The sequence below is a fragment of the Oncorhynchus masou genome, chromosome 11 (assembly GCF_036934945.1).
Source record: "Oncorhynchus masou masou isolate Uvic2021 chromosome 11, UVic_Omas_1.1, whole genome shotgun sequence".
In the NCBI taxonomy this organism is placed as follows: domain Eukaryota; kingdom Metazoa; phylum Chordata; class Actinopteri; order Salmoniformes; family Salmonidae; genus Oncorhynchus; species Oncorhynchus masou.
In genome coordinates this window covers 30,793,527-30,815,279 of record NC_088222.1, presented here as the reverse complement: position 1 = coordinate 30,815,279, position 21,753 = coordinate 30,793,527, and the positions used below count along the sequence as shown (strand labels likewise).

Genomic DNA, 21,753 nt, shown 5'->3' with positions numbered 1-21,753 from the left:
AAACAATACATTCCTCCACAGACAATGTTCTGAGTGCGAGTGGGAGAGTGAGTGAGTGAGTCAACGAGATGGGGTGGACAGAAACCCAGAGTGAGATGTATGTGTGTTGAAGAGCCTCTGAAATAGGTGGAGGGAGATGGGCGTAAAGACACATAACGTGACATTTTCCTCATGCAAAACAATGAACTGTGCAAAAAATACCATCAAACACAGACCAGGATTCAATCAGATCAGCGCTAACCCCGGTAGTGACAAACGCATAGCTAAATATTGCTTTTGACAGCTCCAACACAGTTACACCTTCCACCGCCTAAACTAAATCAATATTTAAACCTCTTTGGGGCTAGGAGGCAGTAGTTTGACGTCTGGATGAAAAGCGTGCCCAAAGTAAACTGCCTGTTACTCAGGCCCAGAAGCTAGGATATGCATATATATATATATATATATATATATATATATATATATATATATATATATATATATTTGGATAGAAAACACTCTAAAGTTTCTAAAACTGTTAACATAATGTCTGTGAGTATAACAGAACTGATATGGCAGGTGAAAACCCGAGGACAAACCATCCCAACAAAAAAAGACTCAGTTTACCACTGTTTATAATAGCTATCATTTTTAATACGATGCGAAAATCTCCCAGATTGCAGTTCTTAGGGCTTCCACTAGATGTCAACAGTCTTTAGAAAGAGTTTCAGGCTTGTTTTTAGAAAAATTAGCTAGAATGTGTAGTCTTTCTAAGTTGTTGTTTGACTTGTTTGGAGAAGTTTATTGGTAATGTTTGGGATTAATTTTGTATGCATTGTGAAGGAGGGAAACCGGTGGATTATTGAATGAAGCGAGTTTTGGGGATATAAAGTTTTGGGGACTTTATCGAACAAAAGGACCACTTGGAGTGCCAACTGAAGAAGATCTTCAAATGTAAGGCATTTATCTTAGCGCTATTTCTGACTTTCGTGGCGCACCTGTCTGGTTGGAAAATGTTTTTAATGCATTTGTGTTCGGGACGCTGTCCTCAGATAATCGCATCGTGTGCTTTTGCCGTAAAGCCTTTTTGAAATCTGACATTAACAAGAAGTTACGCTTTATTTTGATGTATGACGCTTGTATTTTCATGAAAGTTAAATATTACTATTTCTGTCATTTACATTTCGCGCTCTGCAATTTTACCGGATGTTGTCGAGGTGGGTCGCTAGCGGAAAGCCTGCGCCAAAAAGGTTAAGCCATGCATTTGTCGGTTACCGTGGGTTTATGCTGATCTGATTGAATCCTGGCCTCACTATATTCTCCAGTGCAATTTCTGCTGTAACTTTCCTTTAACCTTTCATACTTGAGTTCCTCAATATCTCTAACTGTCGCCCCTGCGTGAGTTTTTTCATGAGCGTGATGTCAGAATGCTCTCACTGTTCCAAAATGTGATTGTTACACAACAGGACAGTTACCCACGCTGCCCTCAAACCAAGGCACGCTGCCTGCTAATTATCAATAGGCTATGTTTCGACTTGTCAATTTCTAAATATTTTCGAACAAGTTTTATTTTCTAACAAAAGTTTGGATTGAGGTGTGTTCCGCCTCCTCGTTAATTTGCATAAGAAGTAGCCCATTTCACTCTTGCTGACAATTTATGTTTGAGGCTTTACTGAGCAGACAAACTTCTCTCTTCAACTTGAGCCCAAGACATTGCGCATCTCTCATCAGAACAGGCCTTGCACAAACGTTTTCCCCCAGCACATTTTCTGGCTGGGGCCCACATTGTCTTCATGGTTCTTTGTCTTACAAATTGGACTTTGGACATGTGTACGTTCCTATCGAAGTAAGCGGCTTATTTTCTGTATATCATGTTATTTATGTTTTATTTAACCTTTATTTAACAAGGCAAGTCAGTTAAGAACAAATTCTTATTGACAATGACAGTCTACCAAAAGGCAAAAGGCCTCCTGTGGGGACGGGGGCTGGGATTAAAAATCCATTTAAATGTAATACAAATATAGGACAAAACACACATCACGATCAAGATATTTGTATGGATCATAATGTGTTTACTCTTTTATTAACATGTTTTCAAGTACTGGTGACAAATAATGTATTCCGATTCTTGCATAGATTGTAATGGACACATATGATGCGTGTAAAATGCGTGTACTTGAATGTTGTACTGATTATGGTAAGCTAATGCTAAGCTATTTGTCGGCTATGTGTGGTGCCATGTTTGTAAACATTCTGTTTGTCACGTTAGCGTCTGTCAGACCAAAGATGTTATAACAACTCGACTGACTTATGGTGCTTTCAAGACAACTGTGAACCCTGAAAAAAAACTAGGCAAAATCATGGCATCAATGATCTTTGGGTCAGAAAGTTGGAGCTTTAGAAAGAGGCCCGAGTTCCTAAGTTGGAATTCCGAATTGGATAACCGTTCAAAAATATTTTCCTGAGTTCCCAGTTGTCTTGAACGCGGCATCAGATTGTAACTTTGGTACCTCAGGGTTACCAGCTCCGATCCCTCTTTCCAGGGGGTTTATTTTTATTTAGCGTATCACCTTCTTGTGTTTGCCCCCCATTTATTGATAAATCCCCCATCATAGTAGTATTTCCTGCATCATATCCTCACAACATACCTTCCCCCATTTCTACCCCCAACGGATTTGAAAACCCCCCACAAATGAAAGGAACCCCCCACATACTCTCATCCCTGTTTAGGTTTTGCACTATGGTTAGGCTGGGCAGTAGGCTTGTATTTGATGTGATGCTCTGTGAGGTAAAAACCTTTATTTGCTTTGTGATTTGTCAGAAATTTTTAATGACTTGTCAAGTCATGTGCTCCAGTTCTTGTATACACTGTAACAAGTACATCAACAATTTGTAATATGCTGAAAAGTGGCTAAACTAAGTTAATATTTTTCAGGCAATAAGCGCAGCAATCTTTGATTTTGTTTATTTGCGTTTTATAGTGAATAGCATTCTGGGATTAGAGAGTTTTTGCTTGTCAAACGTAAACCAACATGGCTGCCATCTTAAAGAATTGAGCTGTTGTTAGCATAGCTGACACGCATTTTTTCTAAACAACATTATGTTAGTCTCATGCTCACTAGAGATGTGGTACATTGTAAACTAGTCTAGCTGTTAGGTCACTAACTTGTGTTTTATTTTTTTGTCAGCGCAACCTGTTATTTAGACTGGTTTATGGAATGAGTTTGGCTGTGGATGTGTTCCGTGTGATGCTTGGATGATGAAGTTCGCATTTATCTTTTACAATAAAATATAAAATTGAGGAATAAAGTTTAAGAACTTTATTTTCCATCAATACACCGAAAGTATTTAGATGCTGTTCAGACAACAATGGTGTTTAGACACGTTTGTTGCATCATACATTCTGTTACTACTGTTCCAATCACGTATTTGAGATCGCACGCTGCAGGGACCACTCAACAATGATCACAAAAATATGTGATTGTACGCGTCAAAGGATTAACAATGTCAATGAGAAGAAGACTATTATTGAACCAGAGTTTAAGTAAATAGTGTGAACATGCATTGCACGCATTTCATGATGCAAACTTGGATAATTAGTCATCCCATCTATTTAATATGTTATGGTTATTTTGCTCACTGAACAAATGATTTTGCATGAGGAAAGGTCCTTAGAAGCAGATGTGGGCATGCAGAGAGAGTGAGATTGAGTGAGTGCGTGAGAGAGAAAGAGGGAGAGAAAGAGAGGTATGTAACACTGGTTGTTATGGTTGTCTTCCAGGGATGAGGGGATGTCTGGGGTGGGGCAGTAAGGGCACATCCCCTGGCAGGATGTAATGGCGCTGCTGTGTCCATGGTCTGTTCCACATAGGCTATCCTAAAAAACCCAACGATGGGTCAGAGTCCTGAAGAGGGACATTCTGTCAGGAGGAGAGAAGAGTACGATTTAAGAGGTAATACACTGTCTAGACTACACAGTACACACACACTGTACATACACTATATTCTATAGGTCCTCTCATACCTTGAGAGCACTCTGTAGGATGCGGAGACGGTGCAGCTTTTCACTGAGCAGTGGGTCGTTGACGCGGCGGACGAAGGAGCGTTTGTACTCCAGACGTGAGGAGGGCCGGTGATCGCCTATGGAGGACAGGTTGGCCCTCTCCAGGGCCCGGTACAGGTCCCCCAAAGAGTCAGCCTGAGGACGTCCCTCCCGCTCGCAGCCTGAGGACAAGCAGATTCAGCATACGTGTCATTCATGTGCTGTTTTATTTTGCACCACATAAACAACAACAACAACAACAACAACATACATGTGAATCTAGATCTCAGCACAGCATTGCACTTCCTCAAGGGCAGGCAACACACACACAGTAGGCTGCTACTGTGGAATTTCCCATGTTATCCTTTACATACAGTGCATTCAAAGTATTCACTTTTTCCACATTTTGATACGTAACAAGCCTTATTGTCAGGTATGCGTAAATGGCTGTAAGGGAGTCAGGTGCAGGAGAGCAGATATTGGGTAGCCAATGGAGCCTTTTATTTAGGTGAGCAAAAAGCACATGGCAAAATAAACACGAAATAACAATTTGAGTTAAAATAAATCAGCACAACAGACTAACATGCGCATAACATGAAACAGAATAAACAATACCACACAAAGGCATGGGGGAAACAGAGGGTTAAAAACACAACACATAATAAGGGAAATGAGAACCAGGTGTGTGGAAAAACAAGACAATACAAATGGAAAATGAAAAAGGGATCGGCGATGGCTAGAAGACCAGCGACGTCGACTGCTGAGCACCGCCCGAACAAGGAGAGGCATTGACTTCGGAAGAAGTCGTGACACTTATTCTAAAATTGATTACATTGTTTTTTCCCCTCATCAAAAGACACACAATACGCCGTAATGACAAAGCAAAAACTGTTTTTTAGAAATGTTTGCAAATTTATTACAAATAAAAAACTGAAATATCACATTTACACAAGTATTCAGAACCTTTACTCAGTACTTTGTTGAAGAACCTTTGGCAGCGATTACAGCCTCAAATCATCTTGGGTTTGATGCTACAAGCTTGGTACACCTGTATTTGGGGAGTTTCTCCCATTCTCTGCAGAGCCTCTCAGGCTCTGTAAGGTTGGATGGGGAGCGTCGCTGCACAATTTTCACTATTTTCAGGTCTCTCCGGAGATGCTAAATCAGGTTCAAGTCCGGGCTCTGGCTGGGCCACTCGTGGACATTCTGACTTGTTCCAAAGCCACTACGTTGTCTTGGCTAAGGCTCATTGTCCTGTTGGAAGGTGAAACTTTGCCCCAGTCTGAAGTCCTGAGTGCTCTGGAGCAGGTTTGCATCAAGGACCTCTCTGTACTTTGCTCTGTTCATCTTTCCCTCGATCTTGACTTGTATCCCATTCCCTGCCGCTGAAAGACTTGCCCACAGCATGATTGTCACCACCATGCTTCACCGTAGGGATTGTATTGGCCAGGTGATGAGCGGTGCCTTTTTTCCTCCAGACATGACGCTTGGCATTCAGGCCAAAGAGTTCAATTTTGGTTTCATTTTGGCTAACTCCAAGCGGGCTGTCATGTGCCTTTTACATTTCCTCATCTCTCACCCCTTCTAATACGACTAGCCCCGATGCTCCTCCATATTTGTCCCCTACTCCGCTACAAAGTTTCGAGTCCAAGGTGCTAAAGGAGCTCCTTAAACCTGACCCCCCCAAAAACACCTAGGTCAGATGGTTTAGACTCTTTCTTCTTTTTGGTTGCTGGCCCTATAATCGCCAAGCCTATCTCTGACCTTTTTCACCTGTCTCTTCTCTCTGGGGAGGTTCCCATTGCTTGGAAGGCAGCCACCGTCCGTCCTTTGTTTAAAGGGGAGATCAAGCTAATCCTAATTGTTATAGGCCTATTTCTATTTTGCCCTGTTTATCAAAAGTGTTGGAAACACTTGTCAATAATCAACTGACTGGCTTTCTTGATGTCTATATTATCAAAGTGTAGGGCGCCATTTTCAAAACATCAAACATCTCATAATTAACATTCCTCAAACATACATGTGTATCACACCATTTTGAAGCTAGGCTGGTTGTTAATCCCACCAAAGTGTCCGATTTCAAATATGCTGTTCAGCAAAAGCACTACAAACGATTATGTTAGGTCTCCACCAAACCACAATAAGCACAGCCATTTTCCAGTGAAATATAGCATTCACAAAAAGCATAAATAGAGATAAAATTAATCACTAACCTTGAATTATCTTCATCAGATGACACTCATAGGACTTAATGTTACACAATACATGCATGTTTTGTTTGATAAAGCTCATATTTATATTTAAAAAAATCTGAGTTTACATTGGCTTATTAGATTCACTAGTTCCAAAAACATCAAGTGATTTTGCATAGCCACATCGTTTCAACAGAAATACTCAAAATAAATGTTGATGATAATACAAGTTATACACATGGAATTATAGATATACCTCTCCTTAATGCAACCACTGTGTCAGATTTCAAAAAAGGTTTACGGAAAAAGCAACCCATGCAATAATCTGAGACGGAGCTCAAAACAGAAGCCAAATTAGCCGCCATGTTGGAGTCATGTTGGAGTTGATAAATGTTTCCTTACCTTTGATGAACTTCATCAGAATGCAGTCCTAGGGAATCCCAGGTCCACAATAAATGCTTGATTTGTTCGATAATGACCATTATTTATGTCCAATTAGCTACTTTGGTTTGGTAAACAATTCCAACGTCACAAAGCGCGTCCACTATAACATGACGAAATGTCCAAAAGTTCCGTAACAGTCAGTAGAAGCATGTCAAACTATGTACTGAATCAATCTTTAGAATGTTGTTTACATATAGTGTATCTTGAATAACGTTCCAACCGGAGAATTAAAATGACTTCAGATGACCAGTGGAACGCAGGTCCTCCCCCTGTGAACGCGCATAGTGAAAGCATGGTCAACTCGTGGCAGTGGTGACTATTTCCTGTCTCATTTGACCCCCCTTCCTTCACATTAGAGTCATCAGACAAAGTTCTATTGACTGTTGACATCTCGTGGAAGGCGTAGGAAGTGAAAACTCATCCATATCTCGCTGTAATTTCAATGAGAGCTTGGTCTGCCACCCCCAGAAAAAATACCAACAGGAAGTGGAACTTCTCAGGTTTTTGCCTGCAATATGAGTTCTGTTATACTCACAGATATAATTCAAACAGTTTTAGAAACTTCAGAGTGTTTTCTATCCAATACTAATTATAATATGCATATATTAGCAACTGAGACTGAGGAGCTGGACGTTTACAATGGGCACATTTTCATCCAAGATAGGATATGCATATAATTAGTAGATTTGGATAGGAAACACTCTAAAGTTTCCAAAACTGTTAAAATAATGTCTGTGAGTATAACATAACTGATATGGCAGGCGAAAACCCGAGGAAAATCCAACCAGAAAGTACTATTATTTTGAAAGGCTGTTTTTCCATTGAAAGCCTATCCACCGAACAAAGACTTACGACCCAGTTCATGGGCTCTGTGGCTTCCTCTACATGTGACCAGTCTTTAGGCATTGTTTAAGGCTTTTACTCTGAAAAATGAGGGAGATACAGCACTTTCAATCATTGGCCAGTGGAAATTTCCATTCATCAGCCTGATCGGGGAAGCGCCTTTATTGTTTCTCCTTTCCTATTGACGAAGCTTTTGTCCGGTGGAAATATTATTGATTATTTATGAATAAAACAACCAGATGATTTATTTTAAACATCGTTTGGCATGTTTCTACTAACTTTATTGTACTTTTTAAAAACTTTTCATCTGGATTTAGTGCACGTGCCTTAAGCATTCGGAATACTGGACAAAACGTGCGAACAAAAAGGAGGTATTTGGTCATAAAGGGGGACATTATCGAACAAAACAAACATTTATTGTCTAACATGGAGACCTGGGAGTGCCACCAGATGAAGATCATCAGAGGTAAGTGATTTAATATTAATGCTATTTCTGACTTTTGTGACACTCTCCTTGGCTGGAAAATGGCTGAATGGGTTTCTGTGGCTAGGTGCAGACCTAACATAATCGCAAAGTGTGCTTTCTCCAGAAGGCCTTTTTGAAATCTGACACAGCAGTTGCATTAAGGAGAAGTTTATCTTTAAATGTATGTTAAATACTTGTATCGTTTATCAATGTTTATGATGAGCATTTCTGTTTTTTGATGTGGCTCTCTGCACTTTCACCGGATGTTTGTTTTAGACAATGCATTTCTAACCATAACGCCAATGTAAACTGATATTTTTGGATATAAATATGAACTTTATTGAACAAAACATACATGTATTGTGTAACATGAAGTCCTATGAGTGCATTCTGATGAAGATCATCAAAGGTTAGTGACTAATTTGATCTCATTTTCTGCTTTTTGTGACTCCTCTATTTGGCTGTAAAAATGTCTTTATGGTTTTCTGTGACTAGGTGCTGACCTAACAGAATCGCAGAATCGCGTGTGCTTTCACAGTAAAGCCTTTTTGAAATCGGACACTGTGGTTGGATTTACAAGAAGTTTATCTTTAAAATTGTGGATAATACTTGTATGTTTGAGGAATTTTAATTATGGGATTTCTGTTGTTTTTGAATTTGGTGCGTCCCACTTGTACCAGAGAGGTTAACGTTTTCTTTACTGACCCTAATATTCACTTGTCTGACCACTTGCATGATGACGAGTTTCTCACACGGCTGGCCTATCTGGGTGAAGTTTTTTTCTCACCTGAATGATCTGAATCTAGGATTACAGGGACTCTCCGAAACTATATTCAATGTGCGGGACAAAATTGAGGCTATGATTTTCTGTCTGCATTAACAAGGACAACACACAGGTCATTCAATCATTGTAGGATCTTTTGTGTGCAAATTAACTTAAGCTTACGGACAATGTCAAATGTGATATAGCGAAGCACCTGAGTGAGCTGGTTGCGCAATTACGCAGGTACTTTCCCGAAGTAGACGACACAAACAACTGGATTCATTATTCCTTTCATGCCCTGTCTCCAGTCCATTTACCGATATCTGAACAAGACATCCTCATCAAAATTGCAACAAGCAGTTCTGTGAAATTTGAATTTAATCAGAAGCCACTGCCAGATTTCTGGATAGGGCTGCGTTCAGAGTTTCTTGCCTTGGCAAATTGCGCTGTTAAGACACTGATGCCCTTTTCAACCACGTACCTATGTGAGAGTGGATTCTCGGCCCTCACTAGATACAGTTACAGACTGTGTGTGGAAAATTATTTAAGACTGAGACTCTCTCCAATACAACCCAACTTTGCAGAGTTATGTGCATCCTTTCAAGCACACACTTCTCATTAACCGGTGGTTAATGATGAACAAATAAGATTTTATATATAAGATGGCTAAATAAAGAGCAAAATTATTGATTATTATTATATTATTATTTGTGCCCTGGTCCTATAAGAGCTCTTTGTCACTTCCCGCGAGCCAGGTTGTGACAAAAACTCACACTCATTCTTATGTTTAATAAATGTATCGTATAGTGTGTATGTGTGTGGCAGGCTTACAATGATGGCAAAAAACTACATTTGAGAGTGAGCTGACACTTGTGCTAGAGGGGGTACGCAGCTGGAGTTTGAAGAGGTACAGGACTATAAAAAGTTTGGGAACCACTGCGGTAGACCATTCCATTCTTGTGTGCCGGCTAAGGTGTATTGGTGTCTCTGAGGGGTATTTGGCCTGGTTTGCTAACTACCTCTTTCAAAGAGTGCAGTGTATAAAGTCAGAACATCTGCTGTCTCAGACACTGCCTGTCTCCAAGGGTGTACCCTAAGGCTTGATCCTAGGCCCCACACTCTTCTCAATTTACATCAACAACATAGCTCAGGCAGTAGGAAGCTCTCTCCTTAATTTATATGCAGATTATACAGTCTTATACTCAGCTCTGCCCCTCAAAGGATGTTGTGTTAAACACTCTACAACAAAGCTTTCTTAGTGTCCAACAAGCTTTCTCTGCCCTTAACCTTGTTCTGAACACCTCCAAAACAAAGGAAGAAGAAGAAGAATGCCTCTCTCCCCACAGGTGTGATTACTACCTCTGAGGGTTTAGAGCTTGAGGTAGTCACCTCATACAAGTACTTGGGAGTATGGCTAGATGGTACACTATCCTTCTCTCAGCTACATATCAAAGCTGCAGGCTAAAGTTACATCTAGACTTGGTTTCCTCTATCGTAATCACACCTCTTTCACCCCAGCTGCCAAACTAACCCTGACTGAGATGACCATCCAACCCATACTAGATTACGGAGACGTAATTTATAGGTAAGGGTGCTCTCGAGCGGCTGGAAACTCTTTACCATTCAGCCATCAGATTTGCCACCAATGCTCCTTATAGGACGCATCACTCTTCTGTAAACTAGTCATCTCTGTATACCCGTCGCAAGACCCACTGGTTGATGCTTATTTATAAAACCCTCTTAGGCCTCACTCCCCGCTATCTGAGATGTCTACTGCAGCCCTCATCCTCCACATACAACGCCCATTCTGCCAGTCACATTCTGTTAAAGGTCCCCAAAGCATACACATCCCTGGGTCGCTCTTCCTTTCAGTTCGCTGCAGCTAGCAACTGGAACGAGCTGCAACAAACACTCAAACTGGACAGTTTTATCTCAATCTCTTAATTGAAAGAATCGCAAAAATCGCTGAAGTTGGAGACTTTTATCCCCCTCATCAACTTCAAACATCTGCTATCTGAGCAGCTAACCGATCGCTGCAGCTGTACATAGTCTATCAGTAAATAGCCCACACAATTTACCTACCGCATCCCCATACTGTTTATATTTATTTACTTTTCTGCTCTTTTGCACACCAATATCTCTACCTGTACATGACCATCTGATCAATTATCACTCCAGTGTTAATTAATCTGCAAAATTGTAATTATTCGCCTACCTCCTCATGCCTTTTGCACACTGTATATAGACTCTCTTTTTTTCTACTGTGTTATTGACTTGTTAATTGTTTACTCCATGTGTAACTCTGTGTTGTCTGTTCACACTGCTACGCTTTATCTTGGCCAGGTTGCAGTTGCAAATGAGAACTTGTTCTCAACTAGCCTACCTGGTTAAATAAAAGGGAAATTAAAACATTTAAAAAATAAAACATTCAAAGACTCAATCATGGACACTCTTACTGACAGTTGTGCTGCTTTGCATGATGTGTTGTTGTCTCTACCTTCTTGCCCTTTGTGCTGTTGTCTGTGCCCAATAATGTTTGTACCACGTTTTGTGCTGCTGTCATGTTGTGTTGCTGCCATGCTATGTTTTTCCTCTTATGTCTCTGTTTATATAGTGTTGTGTTGTCTCTCTTGTCATGATGTGTGTTTTGTCCTATAAATATATATATTTTTAAAAATGTAATCCCAGCCCCGGTCCCCACAGGAGGCATTTTGTCTTTTGGTAGGCCGTCATTGTAAATAAGAATTTGTTCATAACTGACTTGCCTAGTTAAATAAAGGCCCGATTGGTGGAGTGCTGCAGAAATGGTTGTCCTTCTGGAAGGTTCTCCCATCTCCACAGAGGAACTCTGGAGCCACCATCTCTGCAGAGACCTGAAAATAGCTGTGCAGCGACGCTCCCCATCCAACCTGACAGAGCTTGAGAGGATCTGCAGAGAAGAATGGGAGAAACTCCCAAAAGACAGGTGTACCAAGCTTGTAGCGCCATACCCAAGAAGACTCGAGGCTGTAATCGCTGCCAAAGGTGCTTCAACAAAGTACAGAGTAAAGGGTCTGAATGTAGTATTTCAGTTTTTGCTTCGTCATTATGGGGTATTGTGTGTAGATTGATGAGAAAAAAACGATTAAATGAATTTTAGAATAAGGCTGTGACGTAACAATGTGGAAAAGTGAAGGGGTCTGAATACCTTCCCGAATGCACTGTATACTGCCCTCTTATGGTGCTATTGTCACATAGCTCTTATTTTATGTTAAGTTATCTGGCAAGCTTTGTGGACTCAAACAGACCCAAAGGTTTTGTGTCTGGTGGTTGTCATACTATGTTGTCCATTTGTGAGAAGTGCAGTGTGTTTCGGGGGTCAGTTGTAAATCTGTGCCTCTTGAAGTGTATCATGCAGTGTTTGCTGCATGTTTTGTGTTAGATATAGTCTACAGAGAGAGCAGTAGAGAAATTAGGACAGAAAAAAAGTCCCCTTAGGCATGTTTCTTTGTCCTCTTCAAAATTCAACATTAACATGGGCTGAAAGGACACGGATGCGTTTGTGTGTGTGTATGTGTGTCTATTTGTTATCTTAGGGCAGGCTTGAACATTTAAGGACATTTGCCTGCTTGCCTCTACACATGACAGCGTCCGATTTAATATTTAAAATATGGATTTATGGAGATGTTATATGTATCTTTTAAACTGAATTAATTTCTGCGTCTGTGTTTGTTATGTACTGTATATGGATGTATGAACTTGTCAGGATATGTCTGTAAGCTACCTCTCTCTGTCTCTCTATAGGGCATGTACATCAAATCCACATATGACGGCCTGCATGTCATCACTGGAACTACAGAGGGAGTGAGTAAATCTTCAACATGCTCAGTCAGCGCTATGAAGCCATTTGGCATGTAGATCATTCTCCTATGATACAGACGGAGAAGTGTCACTCATGGCTGTGTCACAGTGAATCCCATTAATGACAGTGAACAGCATCAGGCCAATCTGTTTTTATAGCTGTGTGATGTGTCTTCCTCTCCATAAGTCTCTGGCTGACCGCTGTAAGAAAATCCACGCAGGCGATGAAGTCATCCAGGTCAATCATCAGACAGTGGTGCGACTCTCTCTCTCTTATTACCTTACATTATCTCTCTGCCCATCCCCTTTATCTTATTCTCATTGTACGTCTACATACTGGTATATGACTACCCTATGATTACTACTATGCTTGTGTGAAAGGTCGCCCTATGTGTTTTTCATTGTGCGTGTGTGTGTGCCTGTAAGACATCGAGGAGGGGGTTGGGCTGCCAGGATGAATTAGTGTCAATTAGGACACTAAGATTTCACTTCACTTTAGAATAGTGTCCTGGAGGTCTGTAGGGATGGGGGATGGGGCTGGTCTAAATTTCAGACAATCAGCAAAGTCTGTGACACAGACTGTCTGAACAATGCCTTTAATTAGCAACGTCACTCACTACTGGTTACCAGGTTATAACCCTACAAGTAATAATTTCCATTTAAGTATATTCAACTATTTATACCCATCAAGTTATATCCTAGAATGTGGAAGAGAGAGTGAGAGTGAGGTTGTTTTCAAATCTCTTTCTTCTCTGCCTCACAGTGTCATGTCTCTCCATTTCATGGCGTCATCGTGGCTGTCACATCTCTTTGTCCTGTGTCTCAGTCATGTCTCAGTAATGTCTCACCTGTGTCTCTGGCCAGCTGGTAGCGGTGGTGGTCCGTGTGGTCAGAGGCGCTGGCCGAGGCTGAGAGGATGGCATGGAGCCCACTGTCTCGGGGAAGGGTGAAGCTACGGGGTTTCCCCCCAGCCTCTACAAGGACACTGGGGCTGAGTTGCAGGGGCAGTGGGCCATAGTGCTCCTGCATCAGGCTGCGCTGAGCAGGGAGGGTTGACTGGCGGCGGTACTCCACAGAAAGGCCACCTCCTCCAGGGGAACGCAGCAGGGCCTCCTCCAGGGGCAGGGTCTGCAGGTAGTGGAGCCCCGTGCTGCCCAGGGGAGTCTCAATCAAGTCTTGCCACGAACGCCGTTGGCTGGAAGACTTCTGACCAGGGGAGCCACTCCCGCTACCCTCCTGTGGCTCGGGGTGGAACTCCTCATGAGAGGAGTGTGACTGGAAGGTTTCAGAGGAGAGGCGGCCGTGTTTGGGCTCCAGGTATGGACTCATCTGGGACACCTAAAGAGAACCAGACAGAGAGGTGTAATGGCATTGTAACAGTTATTAATATAAATACCAGAATGATAAAGAAGGAAGAGACACAGCTAGAGAGGTATATAATGGCATTGTAAAAATAATGTAAATAACATATTAAAACTACGCACAGAGTTGTTGTCTAATTTTTTAAAGAGAGATTAACTTGCCGAAGGGGGCCTGGGGTAGCTGTCATAGGGGGGTGGAGGGCTGTCCTGTTTGGGTATGGTTGACGGCATCTCCGTGTCCTCATGATCACTTTCACTCCAGTAGTCTGGTGACAATGGCAAGGAAGAAGCAGAAAAGAGGACACGTCACCATCAGAAAGAGACAATGTGGGGGGGATTTCCTAAAGTAGGGTAAACAAAGCAGCTATTGTACTTTATTATTACCAGCTTTATTAATGTGTATTCATATATTCTCACCTTGGTCCTGTCGGATCCTCTCCTGCTCCGAGTAACCTGCCACTGCCATGGTCAAACGACTCAGCCACCTGTGAGGGAACAACACTAATGAAACGTGACAGCTACACACCATTCCAGATCTCACACACCACATACCATTCTGTTATTCCCTGTTGTTTTTGCATCTCACATCAGCTCACCTGGTCATTTGCCTAGCCCTATTTTCCTAGACTTTCCAGGTTTCTGTCAGTCTGTCTCACCTCCTTGTCTCTTCCTGTCTCCCCCTCTCTTATTTCAGCTCTGTGTCAGCTACAGTAATCATCACTGACAGTGACTCTCACCTATTCATGTCATCCACATTGTCTGCTGCAAAGTAGAAACTCTTGATCTTTGGATGGCAGGCCTTGAAAGCACTGGAACACAGAAGCATGATGTTAAGGACAGATTCCACCATACTGTAAATATCCTGGGGCACATACACAGACTGCATATTCTGTACTGTACATAGAGACACAAGACACCCATAAACATATCTTGCATTTAAAGACACACACACACACACACACACACATGTTCTCGACATATTCAAACAAACACATGTTGAGGTTCACAGAGACAAACAGACCCCAAGACTCAAATATGAATGAATCGGTATACAAACACAAATACATGTACTCACTACTTCCTACGGCACTCAGATGCACGATCAATCTTGAATTCAGGGAGACTTACAAAGCCCTCTGCCTTTTCATCCTGAGGGGGGAAAAACACAATATCATATATTGTTCTGACATCCATTAATTTTCTGACACATACAAAAAAATATAAAGGGATGGTTCACATTTTAGATCAGATAATCAGGACAGGAAGCCACAGTACTACAAATCAGCAAGTCTGTCAGTGTCAGTGTCACTCACACACTCACCTCCTCATTCATGTACCAGTACAGGCAGGTATCTTTCAGGATGAACCAGTACTTTTTCCACTTCTGGGAGAAATAACTTTTAGCATCCTTCTTCTTCCACAGCCAGCCCTCACAGTCCCCACGTCCCAGGTCCTTACAGGAGATACGCCTCTTACTGATGGAGGACAGAGAGCCACCTACTGAAGTGAGGAGAGAGGAGATGGGTAGCAATGAAGGGACTGTATTGGGCGATCTGCGTCAGCATACATTTATGTATCTACAGGAGGTGTATGTACTGCATATTTGAGACTGTACATAGGGTATCAACTGTAGGTTTTGAATAACTCACCTTTACTTTTCTTCTTAGACCTTGAGAGCAGCGAGGATCGTTCAAACATCTACAAAATAACACACATGAAATTGAGAGATAGCAATACACATTGATCCGTCTCCACTGTTATCAATCCTCAAAATAACTTACCATAATTACACCAAACAAACTATATAAGCCAGTGTTGTCTCAGGGTTCTGGGACCAATGGGACTTACATGGTAGAGGGAGGCAGAGTCAGAGCTGGATGTGGACATGGAGACCTCCATCTGGAGGGCTGGGTGGAGGGCGTAATGGGCAGGGCTGCTTTTGTCACTCTTCTTCCTGCTGCGTCCTGTCAGGTACTCCTCTGGCATGGCCTTGTCCTCACTCTGACTCACATAGCGCAGCAAGGAGTTTTCTATGGGAGCAGGAAAGGCCAGCAATTCTATCACTTTGTCTAATGCCATTTGATTCTATAGACCTACAATGTGTACATTATTTCTACCTACTGAATATTAATTGCGCTGTAACTTAGTTAAAACCTCTACTGGATCAGTTGCTACTCAATATTTGACTTGAACAAAAGCCAACTTTCCGGGGCATAGACATGTCTTATATGGTCAGAAAGCTTAAATGTTGTTAATCTAACCACAGTGTACAATTTACAGTAGCTATTACAGCTAAAACATACCATGCTATTGTTTGAGGATAGTGCACAACATAACACTTTTATCAAGGCAACTGGTTTGATACATTCACCTCTGATGGTATATAATGTACTTACATTCAGTAATCTTGCTCTGATTTGTCATCCTGAGGGTACCAGAGACAAAATGTAGCATAGTTGTGTTTGATAAAATCAAATTTTATATCCTAACACGATCCATGTTTTATACAGCGTTTTGCATGAATTCCAACTCTTTCAACAAAACAATCTATGAAATCTAACCGGTTAAACCTTGTTTCACCCGGTCAAGTTTGGTTTCTGTGCAATCCTCAGACACTCTAGAAGGCAACCCAAAAAGTGTTAATCATTTGACATTACGTATTGGCTACACAACATGTCAATTAGCCCATGAAGGACAGCCATCATTATGCTTTACATGATTATGTGATGGCCCTTTGTAGGACTAATGGCCATTGTCCTATGGCTGCGCGCAACACAATTCATTCCCCATTGAAAATCCACAAAGTTTTCTCAAAACTGAAAAAGTACAACATGGCTGCTAAGAGTATACACGCTAAATCGAACTTCAAGTATACACATTTGGATGATATTATTGCGGAAACTGACCGTGAGAGTGACAAGAGGAGTCCTGTGCAAGAAAGATTGGAAGGAGAAGGTAACGTTACTTTTATATCTGTAAGTAAAATACGTTTGTTCTTCTCGTGCTAATCCAGTTGTTTAAATGGATGCATATTCATTTAGATATTTGTCTTTGATTTCTATATATGTACAGTATATATAATATATAGACCTAAGGCATACAATATATTAGTATAGTCTGTGTATGTTATGTTGGCTATGAAATGCTGTGGCTGTGGCTTTTGACCGTCTTATAGACTTTTGGTCCTCGTATTTCATTATAGTGATTGTGTTCCCCATACTCTATGTAATATCCATATAGATACACTACCGGTCAACATTTTTAGAACACTTACTCATTCAAGGGTTTTTCTTTATTTTTACTATTTTCTACATTGTAGAATAACAGTGAAGACATCACAACTGTGAAATAACACATAACACATCCCAAACCATCTCAATTGGGTTGAGGTCGGGGGATTGTGGATGCCAGGTCATCTGATGCAGCACTCCATCACTCTCCTTCTTGGTAAAAAAGCCTGTATACATTTTGGAGGTGTGTTGGGTCATTGTCCTGTTGAAAAACAAATGATAGTCCCACTAAGCACAAACCAGATGGGATGGCGTATCGATGCAGAATGCTGTGGTAGCCATGCTGGTTAAGTGTGTCTTGAATTCGAAATAAATCACAGACAGTGTCACCAGCAAAGCACCACCACACCATAACACCTCCTCCATGCTTTATGGTGGGAAATACACATGCTGGGATCATCCGTTCACCCACAACGCGTCTCACAAAGACACGGCAGTTGGAACCAAAAATCTCACATTTGGATTCCAGACCAAATGACACATTTCCACCGGTCTAATGTCCATTGCTTGTGTTTCTTAGCCCAAGCAAGTCTATTCTTATTGGTGTCCTTTAGTAGTGGTATCCTTTAGTAGTGGTTTCTTTGCAGCAATTCGACCATGAAGGCCTGATTCACACAGTCTCCTCTGAACAGTTGATGTTGAGATGTGTCTGTTACTTGAACTCTGTGAAGCATTTATTTGGGCTGGTAACTCGAATGAACTTATCGTCTGCAGCAGAGGTAACTCTGGGTCTTCCTTTCCTGTGGCGGTCCTCATGAGAGCAGTTTCATCATAGCACTTGATGGTTTTTGCGACTGCCCTTGAAGAAACTTTGAAAGTTGTTGAAATGTTCCGTATTGACTAACCTTCATGTCTTAAAGTAGTGATAGACTGGCATTTCTCTTAGCTTATTTGAGCTGTTCTTGCCATAATATGGTATTTTACCAAATAGGTCAATCGTCCTTATACCCCCCCCCCCCCTCCCCCACCTTGTCACAACACAACTGATTGGCTCAAACACATTAAGAAGGAAAGAAATTCCACAAATGAACTTTTAAGAAGGCACACCTGTTAATTGACATGTATTCCAGGTGACTACCTCATGAAGCTGGTTGAAAGAATGCCAAGAGTGTGCAAAGCTGTTATCAAGGCAAAGCTTTTGACCGGTAGTGTTTGTGTTGTGTATTTGATGTATTGATGTAGTGCTAACCCCCTACTAAAATAAAGGTTAAATAAAATAAGTAATGGTAATCTTGAGTTCTAACTGATTTAAAAAAATCCTCAATAGTGTTAGAGACTCCTCCATCCCCCACTCATTCAAACATAGGACCTGAATACTCCAGTCTGACCCCCTGCTGTGTCTCGCTACACACCCTAACCCCGCCAGGCAATGTAGAGGTGTGAAGGTCAGTACCTTTTATGTATGGAAGCTAATGATCCATCGTGTATGACATTCCTGGGAGTGTGTAAAGCATTTTTGTATGTTCCCAATTTGGCCACTTGGGTTACATTTGGTCAAACTCGGGACACCTGGGAGACTTGATACAAAATATTATGTAGATCTCTCATTCTTCAATGTATCAGTCTGAAACTTTGCACACACATTGCTCCCCTCTTGTGGGAAACATCTAAATTACACCTATGTCAATGTATGGCCTTTCTTTTGCATTTCAAAGATGATGCAACAAAAATAAAAATTGAGAATGCATGTTTTTTTGTTTGATTTGTCTTTTACCAGATGTAATGTGTTATATTCTCCTACATTAATTTCACATCTCCACAAACTTCAAAGTGTTTCCTGTCAAATAGTATCAATAATTTGCATATCCATGCTAAAGGTCCTGAGTATGTCATTTTGGGCAGAAATTGAGCTGAAGGGTCCGATCCTTAAGAGGTTTAATGCAAACTTAAACAACAGCGGAAAAACAAGCCAAGCCAATATCCAATTCTCGAGATTGTGTAATTATTGCTTGGATGAAAGTGGACAGTTGTGTGACTTGTGAGCATTCGGGCCTTAACCTCTTACATCTATGGGGGCGCTATTTCATTTTTGGATGAAAAACGTTCCCGTTTTAAACAAGATATTTTGTCACAAAAAGATGCTCGACTATGCATATAATTGCTACCGTTCGAAAGAAAACACTCTGACGTGTCCAGAAATACAAAGATCTTCTCTGTGCGTGCCCTATAACGTGAGCTTCAGGCAAAACCAAGATGAGATGGCATCCAGGAAATGACAAGGATTTTTGAGGCTCTGTTTTCCATGGTCTCCTTATATGGCTGTGAACGCGAGAGGAGTAAGTCTGCCCTTTCTGCCGTTTCCCCAAGGTGTCTGCAGCATTGTGACGTATTTGTAGGCAGATGATTGGAAGATTGACCATAACAGACCACATTTACCACGTGTCCGCCCCGTGTCCTGCGCCGAAATTTGTCAGGATTTGGCCAGGGTTGTTCCGGGTTTTGGTCAGTAGATGTCCCCATTGTGCTTTTTGTCCCTATGTTTTTCCCTTGATCCCCATTATTATTTGCACCTGTGTCTCGTTTCCCCTGATTGTATTTAAACCCTTTGTTTCCCTCAGTTCTGTGCTCTGTGTTTGTATGTTAGCACCCTGCCCTAGTGTTCTGTGTGCTCTTGTCGATTCCGGGTGAAGTTCTTGTGGTAGTCTGTTTTTTGTTTTTGTTTATTTTTTGGTGAGTTTCTTTTGAGGTCTTTTTGTGTTTTTCCTACCACCTTTTGGATTTGCCATTTTTTGCATTTTAGGATTTTTTCTTTATTAAATACACCGTCTTAAGTACTGCTGTGTCTGCCTCATCTTCTGGGTTCTGCTGTCTATTCGTGGCTCAGTTGGTTAAGTGACTGTTTCTCACTCCGGAGACCCAGGTTCGAAACCGGGTCCTGACAGAAATTGGTGCGCAAAAGTCACCTGCCAGTATTTTTCCATACGATACAGAGAGTAAAGCAAGCTTCCACGAACTGCATGTCAATGAAGAGATATGTGAAAAAAACACCTTGAGGACTGATTCCAAACAACGTTTGCCATGTTTCGGTCGATATTATGTAGTTAATCCGGAAAAAGTTTTACGTTGTAGGTGACTGCATTTTCGGTTCGTTTCGGTAGCCAGACGCAATGTAGAAAACGGAACGATTTCTCCTACACACAGACGCTTTCAGGAAACACTGCGCATTTGGTATGTGACTGAGAGTCTCCTCATTGAAAACATCAGAAGCTCTTCAAAGGTAAATGATTTTATTTATTTGGTTATCTGGTTTTTGTGAAAATGTTGCGTGCTACATGCTACACAAAATGCTATGCTAGCTTTGCATACTCTTACACAAATTAGTCAATTTCTATGGTTCAAAAGCATATTTTGAAAATCTGAGATGACAGTGTTGTTAAGAAAAGGCTAAGCTTGAGAGCAGACGCATTATTTTAATTTTATTTGCGATTTTCAGAAATCGTTAACGTTGCGTTATGCTAATGAGCCTGAGGCTTGAGTCACGATCCCGGATCCGGGATGGGGAGTTTCAAGAAGTTAAGACTGGACCAAGGCCCATTGACAAATGTCCTCCATCTGACTTATGGGCAAGTTTTGTGAGTCATGTCATTGGGAAGTGTAATTTATGTTTTGTGTAGTCCTGTGGTGTGTCCAGGCATTCGACTTTAAGGCTCTAAGGCTTTACTCTGCCTTGTCATTCAGACAAATATCGAGACTTCACTCAAACTCCATTACTGCACTGAAACAACATAGCCATTCCTAAAGGACTGTCATTATTTTGATATCTGCAGGGCATTTCCCTCAAAAATATAAATAAATGTTGCATTCAGGAAGAAATTCAATATGTCAAAGATACTGCCTCTTGCCAAAAAGGCAGATAAATATAGCACCCTCACTGATGCTGAAAAGCCCACAGGAACAATAGACTGACTGCCACCACCCCCTTCAGGAAGCACAAACATAACACCACAAAGTCTGCCTCTCAGACTGAAACAAGGCCATTCGCTCTCTTCCTACTCTGTTTGCCACTGGGCTTGGCAGCAACCAATGAAAGGCACGAATCTTGGGAAGATCCTGGCTACAGTTGCCAAGGCAACGACATACAGTACCTTCAAGACCCAAAAGCAGAGAAAGAGGTGAGAGAGGAAGAGAGAGAGAGCAGGAAGGACTAATTGAGATACACAGAAAGAAGATACAGGAAAAGAGGGACACATAAAGAGGAGGATAGCTAATTCAGTATCATATCTATCATGCACTGAGCCCTGCCTCACATGGCTGCTCAGCCTCCTGGTCCCTTGGCTAAGACATCTGAGATGGGGAGGTAGAAAACCCGTCCCTGGCCCAATTATGAGAGATATCCACCCACTCACCTCTGCTGCTTTATCTCTCTCTTTCTGTCTCCCCTCTCTCTTTATCTCTCCCTCTCTCTCCATCCCAGCCTCCCACTCACCTCTCCTGCTCTCTCTTTTCAGCTTGGCCGAGTCTTCATAGTCTCCCACCCAGTTATATTCCACTGGCATGGAGATGGGCCTAAGCCTGCCTGGAGCACACAGCACA

General features: G+C 41.6%; 1 protein-coding gene across 1 annotated transcript in view; it reads right to left on the bottom strand.

The window, feature by feature from the left end:
* Positions 1-490: 490 nt before the first annotated feature.
* LOC135548505 (connector enhancer of kinase suppressor of ras 2-like) overlaps positions 491-21,753 on the bottom strand; it is a 46,784-nt gene continuing 25,521 nt past the window's right edge. The window contains exons 12-22 of the mRNA XM_064978186.1: positions 21,647-21,736; positions 15,779-15,960; positions 15,580-15,628; positions 15,252-15,430; positions 15,006-15,079; positions 14,668-14,739; positions 14,348-14,415; positions 14,093-14,196; positions 13,418-13,907; positions 4,004-4,203; positions 491-3,899 (exon numbers count right to left, since the gene is read on the bottom strand). Of these exons, the coding sequence (XP_064834258.1) occupies positions 3,852-3,899; positions 4,004-4,203; positions 13,418-13,907; positions 14,093-14,196; positions 14,348-14,415; positions 14,668-14,739; positions 15,006-15,079; positions 15,252-15,430; positions 15,580-15,628; positions 15,779-15,960; positions 21,647-21,736 (1,556 nt within the window). The 3' untranslated portion in view covers positions 491-3,851. The remainder of the gene's footprint in view (positions 3,900-4,003; positions 4,204-13,417; positions 13,908-14,092; positions 14,197-14,347; positions 14,416-14,667; positions 14,740-15,005; positions 15,080-15,251; positions 15,431-15,579; positions 15,629-15,778; positions 15,961-21,646; positions 21,737-21,753) is intronic.